Consider the following 13,469-nt stretch of genomic DNA (forward strand, 5'->3'; position numbering starts at 1 on the left):
TTTGTGTAATGCCAATAAGGGAAACTCTGCGATATACAATTTACTTCTGCGAAATAACTATTAAAGCTAATACTTTTGCTGGTTTGTCTACATTTAATTTTAGGGGCGTGCAACTTTGGAATAATTTAAGTACTGAATTGAAACGTGAAACATGCTATGTATCTTTTAAAAAAAACTTCAAGAATTCAATATTGTCTTGTTACTGATCATGATATTGGCTAGATTTTATTTTTGTAATAATAAGGGGACAATTTATAGTTTATGGTCCAAGTATTTCCTGCTTATTACAGGACTGTCGCACAGTCATTCTATGTTGTTGTGCGGATCCATAAATTAAAATCCGTGCAATCCGGATATACATACACTACACATGTACATACATACATACATACATACATACATACATACATACATACATATGTTATTATATGAGCAAGGTACATACATATGTACATATTTATATGTATATAAGGTTAGGGATCATAGTGTGCGACTCCTGTGTACATAGTCAGTTTTTTAAGATATTTGTATTGAACTAATAAGAATTGAATAATAAAATGTCAAGTGTATATAATACTTGTAGGCAGGCCCCGATTTTGGGGGGGGCAACCGGGGCAATTGCCCAGGGCGCCAAAATGCGAGGGGCGCCGTAAGGCGCCCGGCGTACACTAGATAAGATTAGGTTTTTTCGTCCATCTCCTATTTTAAAAATTACGCAATAATATATTATAAATAAGCATAGTAATACATATTATCCCATTTAGTAATAGTATTGTATAACAACCATAATTTTGATACTTGGATGAAAGTTTTATTACTAAGTTAATGGAGCGTGTTGCAAACCCTGATTCGTGGTGTGAATATTGACAACTACGTCAGCATCAAAGATAGTTTCCTACTGATGTGGAGATATATTTTCTTCTTCGAAACGAGGTGGAAAGTTGTATACATAGACGGATCCAAAAGATCAAACCGGGAGTCACTGTCCATTTGACAACAGTGAGCGTTGTCTCCTCTAAAATCCGAAGTCGTGGACGCAAATTTCGTTTGAAAGTTTCGAAACAACAAGTTAATACTGCGATAGGTCTGCAGCTGTGTTGTTCAATACTGTTTCGTTTTTAAATCAGAGAAATTAATTTGCCATGTAGATTCTGCCAAGTCGGAAAATTATAATCATTGCTCAAAAACCTTCTCAGGCTGCTCGCAGATCACTTTTAGCCTGTGGATGTTGTTTATAGGTAGGTCGGCGTCGTTGACTCTTGTACACTGCCCACATGATTGGAATTTAATGCTACCCTTAAGCTCTAAAATAATTCGACATATGTATATGCCAAGTACAAGAGTTCGCTCTGCCAAGCGAATTGCCCCGTTTTTCTGTTAATTACTTAATTTGAATTATCTATGCACGTCACTTCTGAAATTACGATTAAGATGTCTACACTGTGTCCCAAAAGTATCTGTGCATCACTCGTGCGCGCGGTTTTCATCAACTTTTTCCCTTACATCTTTTGTGTTTATTTTTATTCTTAAACATTTCTTGACCCAATGGCCTCAAATGTCATGCAATCTCGTGAACATACGAGTGAGGATGCAAACATTATCACAAGAAGGATATCCTGTCGAGAGCAGATACATTTGGGACACGGTGTAATTAAGATGAAGATGTTTAATCATGGTCCAATAAAACTTGTGATGATAATGGACCCTCGTTAACGGTTTACCAAACGTATATGCTTTAAATATTTACCTATAATTCCCCTTTGTCAACAAATTCTTATAAACTTACTCAACTGGAAGTGAACAAATTGATCGTGAAATCGTACAATTTTGTTCCCGGTAAACTAGAGAGCCTGTACTTTATTAAAGCGAAAGCTTAAAAACCCTATTTAGCGAGCGATTTCTGAAAACACAGAATTTCCTGACAGCTTGGGGCGCTCGAAAAGTTTGCCCAGGGCGCCAAAATCCAAGATCGGGCACTGCTTGTAGGGCACTGTACGTATGTATGTTGCACAATGAAATAAGTAAATACTTTACACCATACCTCACTAAGGATAAATCCACTTATTAGTCTTTGCACGTGCTACATTTACAGGCGTCATGCCAAGAAAACTCTTGGACTAGAGGGAAATGTTATTTATTATAAAAGCTATATATTTACGCTTCCAGTATGCCTTGTTTACATAAACTCAATTACACAAACAAATTTATTTTAAAAAGTAATTTCAAAATTCAAACACCATTAAAATTTGAGTGATTAAAACTAAATATTTTTTTTACTTGGAAAAAGATACTTTCTAATCCGAATCATCACCGCAGTCTCGTCCCATTATATTACCAAACCCAATCCCTCGTTCATCATCATCATCATCATCTTCTGAATCATCGACTCTCAGAGGGGCATCATTCAGTGTCAGTTTCGCAATGTCGGGAACGCTCTTGTTCAGCGACTCCAATGTGGACTGGAGCTGATCAAGGGGCGTGGGGTTGATATCATCCTCCTTCTCGGGAACATTTTTATCTTCTTTAGACATCATGAAATACCTGCGGAAATTTTAATTTACAAAGCTAGTACAAAAATGCTTGGCAATAGGTATAAATTTAAGGCGGGAAAAGCTGGGATTAAAAATTCTCAAGAATCTTTTTATAACATTATAAAAAAATTCTAAAAAGATAAGAATACAATACAAAATGCCATTTTAATGCAAAACAGTTGACCGACGCCAAATATTATTACTTACAAAAATATAAATTCCGCCGGAAGCGTAATCCCCGCAGACAGGAAGAAGAATGCTCCCGCAAAAAATGTTACAGTACTTCGGTATACGAGCGCGTACGTCGGCATCATCACCAGTGGTAGTAAGCTGTCAATTACCCCAAGAAGCGCAAACAGCTTCCCCACCTCGTTTGCGGCCACTAATTTAGAAAGCATGGATCTCACAACGACGCCAATAGTGCCGTTCATCATGTCCAGTGCGGAGGCTGAAGCAAATAATTATTTTTTTTTGATTTATCTATACGTTCGATAAGTGTGTATAAGGCAAACTTATAAAACCAGGTGTAAAAAACCTTTCTTTACACCGCCATTGGACGAAAAGAACCATTCGGTAAATTTGCTCGAAATAGATAAATATTTTTCACATGATTTTCAAATAGTACATACCGCAATACATCATCGCCGCCGATGTTGCGAAAGCGTACAATGTCGAACCTCCTATTTGACTTAATCCCGACACAAATCCCACCAAAGGGTCCGACAGCTTAAGCGTTTTGCTTAAAATATACATCGACAAGAAAACCCCGGCCGCACTGAGGAGCCAATTAATCATGGAGAAAAATCCAAACGTGCTTATATTCCATTGAAGCCGTTCCCTGACGAAGAGATAAATCATGGAATGTTCCGCACCTGGTGCAGCGTAGCAAATGTGGACCAAAACCAACAAATAGAATTTCCACGGGTTATCCCGCTTTTGAAACAGGATCGCAAACGCTTGAATCAACTTGGTGATTGGATTGTACTTCTTCCAGCAGGATTGTTCCCGCCTATTCCTAACTTGTGTCTTGCCATCAGTTTCACCTCCAGTAACTGAAATTTCCTCAGGTCTTCCTTTCTTCACAGTTAGCAGCACAATCAGAAACGCGCAGCCCGACAGACTAGCCGAAATCAGCAGCGTTTTTACAATCCCAACCTAAAACTTCATTAACAATCCGCCAACCACGAAGCCGATTGGAGTGCCAGATCTGACCGAGGCTGAAAACACGCCCATCCTCACGGTCCGGTTTTTCGGAGTGGTCGTATCACAAATATAAGATCCCGCCGACATACCAAACACAACAACACCCCCGGTCAGTCATTGGCAACATGACGAGAAGGGCTATGTGAAGGGCACGAATATTTCCGAGGTTTAGATACCCCACAATCATCATGGAGGGCATTAACATCATCCCTGACATGGATAAGAGCAGCGGTACCTTTCGCCCATTCATGTCACTCCAGGGTCCGATAAATAGCACTACGAGGACTGTAATGCAACTGAATATAACAGATGTGATGGCTTGAATACCCGCGACGACTTTTTGTATTTCCCGCTCCTCTGATTTGTACGTGATGTTTCTAAGTACAAGTTATAAAATTCAATTTTTAGACTTTTATTAATACTTTGTCACAATTTGCATATAAATTTGGAATCCCAGATTTTATTCAGGTTCACCAATAGATACATATTTAAAATTCTTGATTTTATGCCATATGTACTTACACCTTATTAATAATCTCTTTACAAGTGTCCGCCTCATATCCCAAATCGACCCGACAGATAGTTTCCATCATCACGTTTTGGAAGGCGAGATGAGAAACTACCAAGCTAAGTACGAGCAGGAATCCGGCCGGTTCTACGGTTAACCCTTTAACGAAGGAGATGCACGATTTCGGTCTTTTGCTTCTTTCGGGGTTTTCACCTTCCACTAAATTTTGAGGCATTTTAAATTCTGTTTAAAGAGTACAGTGTAGTTCCAAGGTGTATGTATGGTATGTATCCCACGGCCAAGTGATGAGTATTCATTGCAAAACCCAGCTTAATGAAGATATACATTGGCACACAATGCTACCGTAATCATCGCTACCATAATGATAAGGAGATAAGCTGATAAGTATTTACTTACATATTTATGAATGTACTTCAGTTTGGAGGAATTACAGATTTTTTTTTTTTGCATATGTGGTAGTTCTAGGTGAGTGTGGGGAAAGCAATGGAGGTTTAAGTATGCTCATAGGGTACTAAATACGTCATATGTACCAAAAACTCATCAAAATCTCTGATTCCTCCAAACTGAAGTTGCCCTCCTTAGGACTAGTGCGACGAGGAAGGCTTACATCAAGCAATGACCGCGGAAGGGAGGAGGGCACCAAATTGGCAGAAAAAAATGAAATCTTCGGCGATACCAAAAAAATCTCAATAATTCTCAATATGCGAGTATTCCCTTGATGTATGCTAATGTCCCCGGCACGTTGCTCAATCCTTGACTGAAATCAGTCTGACCCATAATTTATTGGAACAATGGGTTATCTCGATATCTGAATGTATTTGCTCATCGCATTTTACACTTTGGTTAACTAAACATGCGATGTGCTCCGGCTTTATGTACAGTGCAAGAGTATGAAATATTTCTCATAAATATGTTATTCGCACATTTATCCGGACAATGAGATGTAATTGATTAATATGGATTAATTAATTTGACATCGTAAATACACACAGTTTAATTAGCGATAAGCGTTTAAACTTCAGTCACTATATTGATTTTAATAAAGTTTCGCTATGCAGACTAACTTTTTATTACTACCAAAACATGGGAACTTCATAAGACAACATAAGTAATTTTTTTGGGGATTTTGGCATATCACTACGCCGTGCAAACACCTATTCTATGCACGAGATAACCCACCATCAAGTGTCTCTGATTAGACCTGGGTGTTACTTATCCTTATTCTAAGAATTTAGATATTTGAATGACATTCACATCACATTAATATGTGCTTAATTTGCACAATATCAGCAAAATGTATATACAACATGAGTTTCCAAAAAAAACTTACCTCTAATAGAGGATTTACAGTATGTATAAGTTCCTCGATGATTCTACATTAATAAAAACGTGATGATCCAATCAATGCATTTCTGCCAAATTACGAATGACGTCAATCGATCGAAAAATCTTCCATCGCCGAGTGATAACTTTGAGGGAGGGCAGGATTTTATGAAAGCCACCTCGTACTTGGAAAGCTTGTTGGTCTTTGTAAGTTGGATAAACCTCATAGATTTGACGTAAGGATTAGAACCGATTTTGAAAATCCCTAAGATGACGATCAAGTAATCAATCGCGGCAATTGAGAGCAAAACGAAGATCGGAAGTGGAATCAGCTCCCCTGATTTCATCAATATGTAGATGGCGCAGCTTTCAAGTAAAGTTAAAGTACCAATGATCACTCCCATCGAAGGGGCGGCAAAGACGAAATTTTGCAAGTTTGATAGCATTTGTAACGTCCTCAACTGCACGAAGTTGCGCCAATTTCTACGAAATTTGAAGTAAAATAAGGATCAGTATAAAATGTAGCTGCACCATTAAAAAGTTTACTACGATGTATTTTAAGTTGCTAACTATAAGTAGTAATTAAACATTAAAAAATTTGCATGAAAAGCATTACACAACTTCGTTTACACTATTAATGTATTTACCTCTCCATATCCTTTAGCAGCAATAAGTTGACTTCCACTGGATACAGTATCATTATCATAAATACGAAAGCGCTGATACCAATGAGAACGGACCACATGTACATTTCGTATATTCCCACTGCCGCCTTAATCAGAAACCCAGTAGCAGCCCCATCATCCGTCCAAGAGGTGCAGGGCACAAAGGCAAAAGCACTAATGAGTGGGGGCATGCAGGGTTGAAGCAAACTAAGGATGAACACGGCGGGCAAGATGAACCCAACCCCCCACGTGATGCATGCTCCCATCAGGACAAAATACGTGGTTACGTACCTCCCCAAATTTCCTGCATTGTTAAAAACTGTGTATAGAACTATATTTAAAAACCTTCATTATAATTTCACATCAATTCAAGTTTGTCCAAAATAATTTGACTCTCACTGCTTAGTCTCACACTTACATAAACTTGTATGTATTTGTTGTTTAGAAAAAACGAACTAACTTTGGGATCTTCTTCGTTTAAAATTTTCATCCGTCAGCGATCGATATGGCTAATTGTTTGAGACACCAAAATAAATCTAATCTAAATCGTCTAAATGTAAACCGAAACATGTTAGCAACAAAATTGTTACGTTGTTCAAAAACCGTATGCATCCATTTTTTATGTGCATCTATTTTTTATAATTTCCCCAATACTACTATTAAATTTGAATTAATTTTCTAATCATGTATCCTTAAAATATTTACGAATAACTACATACATAAGTCTGTGGAAAGAATCGCTGCTCGCCCCGAAGCCCGTAATGAATCAACAATTCTGGATCAATTTTGTGACTAATTTACACAGATATTTATGTATACATACTTAATTTTATTACCTCCCCTTTGCAACTTGATTTCCACTGACATTGCTGAGTTGAGCAGTGTGACGAGATGCATTTTAACCTGATCGATATGTGGGAACGAAAGTGACTCTGCCGCAAATATTATCATACTGCATGTCACAAGCATGAATTTCCACGTGGGAGTGACCACACCACACTGTTTGTGGTCGAACCATTGGATTTTGAACCAGTTTAAGCACCCGAGTAAATGTAACAAAATTCCAAGCTGAGCAAAATATTTGAAGAATTTTGTCCTCCATCCAGGTCTTGAAGGTATAAATGTACCACTTTTATTGGGAAAGAGGGGAAATTGGCGGGGGTAGAGGCAGAGCTTTGAAATGAACGTGACCAACGGGATATTGGAGGAGGAAGTGAATGCGTTTTTTAAGGGGTAAATTAAACAACGCAAATATTTTGTGGAAGGCATTTTCAATAAAAATAGGAGCAACACATTGGGGATGTAGGCCTTTAGACAAAGCATCGCTTTTGGCGTTACACACGACATTCTTACAGGAGGCTTGAATTCAGTTTTCTTCGCGAAGTGCTTGACAACAACGAAAAACTCAAAAAATGTATCAGAATAAAAAGATCCTAACGGTGTGCGTCACATAAAATTTATTGCCGAATGTGCCTTTCACATACATATTTTAATTTTTGCAAAATTTTATCACTTTACGGGTTTTCAACTTGCGTTTATATACACAAACGACCACATGAATTGTCCTACAAGTTTAAATGATTGAAAATTGAGAGAATGTGAATTTCGTTAAGTTTGAATGAAAATCAAAGAACCTTGTTCTTTCAATTTCATTTAGATCCGTGTATGAATTTTAACCGTTGGTTTCAAAGTCTTAACTACACGGTTATTTGGGTTACTAGAAATATAAGCAAGGTGGTTCTAGGCACAGTGAAACCGTGAGTGATGAATTAGTAAGATTTTATTTCCAGTGCTTGAATCGATCAGAACCTGTCTTGCAATTTGTGATGCTTTAGGAAAATTTCAAACAAACAAAATAGTCGGGCTAGAGCGACTGTCAAGGGTAGCACCATCGTCGTCAATTTTAGTTTAATAAATATCGATTTGGGAATTGACCATATTTCAACCTTTAAGTATGTAAATAAATTTACCTTTGGGCATGTTGAGATGTCAGAAAAGAGCTTCATTTGTTTAGCAAATGCGTATGTATGTACGTAATGAGCTTGCGAGGTGTACATACCCTGACATGTTTTTATCAACTTTGTACACATTGCAGGTAAGTCGAGAACAAACATTGAATGCAAATATCGGCATTCGACATACGTATGTATGTACTTTATATTGTGGGAAGTACACTCTCGCCCAAAATTGGTATCATTGAAAAAGTATGAAATACATATATCTACAGATATTGTTTGAAAAGAGACAGTTGGATTCAAAATATGTACATATACTCGGTTGGGTATTGGATCACTCGCTTACATAAATATAAGCCCATATTCGAGAGACTAGAAGGTTGAGAGTTTATGTTTAATGAAGTATCAAAAACGTATTAAATGCAGCGACATGTTGTGTATTTGCATTGCGCGGTATTGGGAAAATATCAAAAACTTCAAGTATCCTTCCTATTATTCCGCCCAGAACATATTTACACTGGTCAAACATCTTAGAACTACCTGAACTCCGCGGTCCCTGAACTTTGTTCTAAGACATATTTAATTAGTTAGTTTTGAAAATACATTCATAGATTAACCCCAAAAAAGGATTGCTCAGGTGAGACCACATGTGCGAATAAAAGATAAAAATAATCCCCGCACCCTTCATACGACAAAGTATTCGTATTCCTAGGATCACCGCCCTGCCAATAATTTTGTGCTCAGAAACTGCTTAATTTAACCATAATAATATGTGTATGCATGCACCGTGTTGGCTTCAACGATCTGATGAAAACTCTATGAAAGCTATTTTTGCCGAAGATCGTCTTGTTGAGATTAATTATAAATTATAAATTAATTATATGAACAGCAAGCAAATTCGGTAGTTTCATAAATGTGTATATATACGTCATATTCCTGCATAGATTTATGTATGTATTAACAAATAATTAACTAAATTGTTTAAATATTTTTAAACTTTTAATTTCTTGGGCACAGGTGATTTGAGAAATTAGTTGATTTCTTATTCTTTAAAAGTTTGCATGGAGAGTATTGCAAGGTATCGAATTGATTGGAGAATTACATTCAAAGCATCATTCGGGTAGTGAGCGAGAGCGAGCGAGCGATGCATAGGATGATATCATATCACTGCAGGTACCAGATACGCACAGTGTCTCATCATGGAACGAGACGTTCGCTTATGATTAATTGTGTATATATATACATATATGTACATACATACGTATATTTATACGCTTAACAATTAATGCATTTTGATTACACCCATATGACAAATGCAGGATATTCACGTCTTGCAGCAATGTTCTGGCAAGGTGCACGCGAAGTTTGACAGAATATCCATTTCATCCACACAGAAGTTAAATTATTTGCTAAAATTTTAATCTGATTTTGATACACTTCAAAAACATGATTGAAATACAATCCCGAGAAATACATGTCAAGCTGAAAACAGATGAAGGCAAAATTGCAAAACCTGTTTGTCCTAACCTTTCGTCGCTTCCTGTTTTGCTCGTAAGATTGCATTTGAATTTTTTCATGTAAGTATTTGCAAAAATAATTAATTATCTCCCTTGGATTAGAAATATCAACCGATTGATGACACCCGCGTCGAGATAGAGTACCGACATATTCATTTTCCACTGTAGAAAATTGTTCGTGCAGACTATCCTGCCGATGACAATTGCAACGATAATTGTTCCGTACGAAAAGGCTTTTTTAAGATTCGAAAACCGGTAAAACGGCAACGGAAGGTACAGAATACATTCAAATAAATAATAATCTTTTTGAGCCAAATTGTTTCATCCTGAACATTATTTAGGTGTAATTCCTAGGAGTGTTTAATTTTGCGTATACATAATACAACTTATAATTTTTAATGTAGATTCTTCTAACAAGGAAAAGGAGGGGAGCAAAGTGGTCACGGGCGAATCCAACTCCCAAGAAGCAAGGTGGTCATTCTAAGAGGCTGTTGGTGAAAGTCACCCGTTCGTCCAAAGTTTTCATTGTTTCGGATAATGATGCTAATTAAATAATTACTCATCCATCTATTTTATTAACGCATTGTCATATATGTACCTCTTTACCTAGGTCCAGGACGATATTCAACCATTTGAAGAATTCAAGACTACACATTTGGGGGGCCAGAAGGTCAACCTCAACGTTCCATAACAGTGACAATCCAATCACCCAAACTTTCTAAGTTTCGATTAGCACGGTTTACGTCCTCATATATTGTTACTGATTCCAGGAGTGGAGGATACGATAATAGTAAAAGTCACTATTATCTATGAGTTTAATATTCATGTGCATCAGTAGTTAATCGTATCCTTATATTCAGGCTAAATTCAATAACTTTCTGCATGTTACTTTTTGGACCTTTTGATCATATACTTGCATTCAAGAACTTTTTGGACCTCATCATACAGATGAGGGCAGCGTTCAAGGAGGAATATTTAATAACCATCGCAACCCCAGCGAGTTATTGGTACTTGAGGCACTTCAAGATTGACACACAAAATGGGAAAACTTAATCAAATCCTGCAAAATTTGTACATGTAATGCAAATTATTTCAAAATATTTCCAAATATTCCAAATAATTTCCAAATATTTCCAAATATTTCAAATATTTACATACGTAGACATGAAAACGTCCCCTACAAAAAACAAGTCTCACCGACTTTCTCTCCAAAAAGTTGTCGAGATTTTGCTTTCCCTAAAGTTTTTATATTTCTTTCAAATTAATTAAATGCCAACTTAGCAAGATTTAACTCCCATTTTATAATTTTATGAATTTTGTGATTTTAAATTTACACAAAATATGAACTACGCACATCCGCATTCAGTAGCAAAATATGATACACTGATAAATCTGGTGTTGTCGCACAGATATTTATTTATACCGGTCCGTAAAAATTTCCTACCGCTATGCTAAAACGTTATTACCAAGCAGTTACTACATGGTATCACTGATCAATACCACTTTCACAGAGTAATATGTGAATACCGTTTGATATTATTTTAATACTGAAGTTTCTAAGAACATACTGAATTATTAGAGTGTAGATATACATATATTTAAAAATGATCATAACTTAATTATAAAAAATAAGTAAATATGTAATTGTATCAATTGTTTGTCGTATTTACGATATTCCAACCAAATAAGTATTTCCTACATGTTTATGGCATTTCCTACCTAACGTTTTATATGTTTATGGAATCCCTACCTAATTTTTTTTACATGTTTACCGTATTCCTACTCTAATTCCTACATGTTTTCCGATTATTGGACGGGCCTCTTGTTTTATAAACAAGTAATTGATGCCATAAAAAAATCATGTCAAATTTAATACCTTAACTTCCTCGTGCATACATATGTACGTGATGAGCTAAATACTTATCGCCAAGATTTCAGAGGTGGAGGAAGTTTGTCGGTAAAATCGGGAAACGAAATCGAGAAGCCAGACAATGCGGAACTTGGTAGTTGTGGCGGTCATTCTATTGTTTTTGATGGGTATGCAAATTGGTCGAGGTTTTCCCTAATTTGTAAAAAATTCGAAATTTCCAAATTAAAAAAAGTAATTTGGCTCGAAAGAATGTCTTTTGGGGAAAGGCATTTTAAAGTTTCCGGGAATATTCTAAAATTCCTCGAATTCTTTCGAAAATTCTTGGGAACATTCGAACATGCCTGGGAGCATAAGGAAAAATAATTTCGAAGATTTTGCCAGACTGAATTTTTAACTCTTATTTTAGGTTCGAACGCTCAAAAATGCTACTCTTTTAGCTGGTTCGGGTCCGTGCCGGGGATTTGTTACCTCGCCCTGAATTGCGTGGCACCCTACAAGGTTCTCAACAGTGGGGCTGGAACCTGCAATACTCCGTATGAAGTTTGTTGCAGCGATGTGTGACGAATTTTGTGAGGTCAAAGGTCAAATATGTACACTTGTATTTTAGAGAAGAATAAATAAAACGGAATCGTTACCTCAAAAAATGTATAATTATTGCTGTTTATTTATATGATAATCAGGGGTCGGAGATGTTTTTATATTCAAATTTTGCACTTAATGAATACCGGAAGTCCAACTTTATGGGTGTGTTTCTCCTTAAAAAATATAGTTCTGTCACAAAATGCTAAGTATTGCCGATGCTAAGGTTAGACGCCAATCATAACTTGATGCGTATTTCTAATCGGAATAACTCCCTGAGATAAATTTTTGATTCCAATGGAATTATTAAATAGAGAACAACTTTTTGCGTAATTTTAAATGGTTTGTACCAGATTCAAAGGGAAAACTGATTTTTAAAAGAAATTTCGAAAAATGTTCGGTTAGGGTTTTAAAGAAAAAAATTCATGACCATATCATAATCATCAAAATCATTTTGGCGGTAGTTAGCATTTTGATATCTTTATCCGTCACCGTGAAATTAATTTCCTGCTTAGCAAATTTTGCGACTTTCGCCCTCCTACCCGTTGAATAAGGGGTGGAGTAGAATTAAATTATTAGTACCGTCGCACTCACAAAAATCAGCCCAACAAATTGTGCAAATCGATTCACTTCGGTTTTTGCAAAATTTTGCAATATAATTTGACCAATTTCCAGAATCATTAAAAAAATCATTGCAGTAACTCTGGATCTCAATCTGATTAACGCTTTTTGGAATTTCATGTTTCATACAATTTTTCATCGGGCGTTAAAATTACTCAAATTCCATTTTTGTAGTAAATTGTTAAAATTACTGAAATTTCATTTTTGTAATAAATTGTTAAAATTAATAACGAGGTGAATTTTGATAATGAGATGAAACTAATTTCGAAGTAGTTACGAAGCAAAGTATTCACACCCATCGATTCACTTAAGTTTTTGTTAACTGTGTAAAATCCTAAAATAATTTGATAAGTTTGTAAAACCATTCGTAAATTAAATATTAATTGAAAACTAGATTTTAATCTAACCCATTCTTTTTATATTTTCATGTTTCATATGATTTTTCATCCGACGCTAAAATTATTCAAACTTCATTTTTGTAATAAATCATGAAATTTTTTGTAATGAGGTGAAAATGGTGAAATTTATTTTATTCAACTGATAAATTCGTCGAATTACTGATCATGCCGATATTTCTAAGATATATAAGCCAACCAAATAGTGAGGCAATTCGCGCAGACGTTAGTAACTTTTGTAACATGTGTAACTTTTGTAAAATAGATTGTACAAACTTTTA

At 36.0% G+C, this 13,469-nt stretch overlaps 1 protein-coding gene and 1 long non-coding RNA gene across 4 annotated transcripts; one reads left to right on the forward strand and one right to left on the reverse strand.

The window, feature by feature from the left end:
* Nucleotides 1-2,168: 2,168 nt before the first annotated feature.
* Nucleotides 2,169-8,165, reverse strand: LOC110848986. 3 transcript variants are annotated; one of them, XR_004834748.1, is made up of 7 exons: nucleotides 7,088-8,165; nucleotides 6,234-6,555; nucleotides 4,871-6,069; nucleotides 4,257-4,616; nucleotides 3,161-4,111; nucleotides 2,739-2,979; nucleotides 2,169-2,541 (listed from the first exon to the last, which is right to left on the reverse strand). XR_004834748.1 is itself a non-coding variant. In XM_035851472.1 (5 exons), exons 3-5 carry the CDS (start codon nucleotides 3,387-3,389, stop codon nucleotides 2,295-2,297), a joined length of 717 nt encoding a protein of 238 aa, XP_035707365.1. In that variant the 5' UTR covers nucleotides 3,390-4,111; nucleotides 4,257-6,069; nucleotides 6,234-8,129; the 3' UTR covers nucleotides 2,169-2,294. The 3 variants fall into 3 exon arrangements, 1 of the variants encoding a protein (XP_035707365.1); XR_004834747.1 differs by having other exon boundaries at nucleotides 4,257-6,069; XM_035851472.1 differs by having other exon boundaries at nucleotides 4,257-6,069; nucleotides 6,234-8,129.
* A 1,279-nt stretch (nucleotides 8,166-9,444) lies between these two features.
* LOC110849396 lies at nucleotides 9,445-12,229 on the forward strand. The gene is made up of 6 exons (XR_002547808.2): nucleotides 9,445-9,757; nucleotides 9,826-9,996; nucleotides 10,128-10,230; nucleotides 10,334-10,513; nucleotides 10,584-10,800; nucleotides 12,000-12,229. It is a non-coding gene; the product is annotated as an uncharacterized LOC110849396 (long non-coding RNA).
* Nucleotides 12,230-13,469: the final 1,240 nt, after the last annotated feature.

This window comes from Folsomia candida, unplaced genomic scaffold (assembly GCF_002217175.1).
Source record: "Folsomia candida strain VU population unplaced genomic scaffold, ASM221717v1 Fcan01_Sc004, whole genome shotgun sequence".
NCBI lineage: Eukaryota > Metazoa > Arthropoda > Collembola > Entomobryomorpha > Isotomidae > Folsomia > Folsomia candida.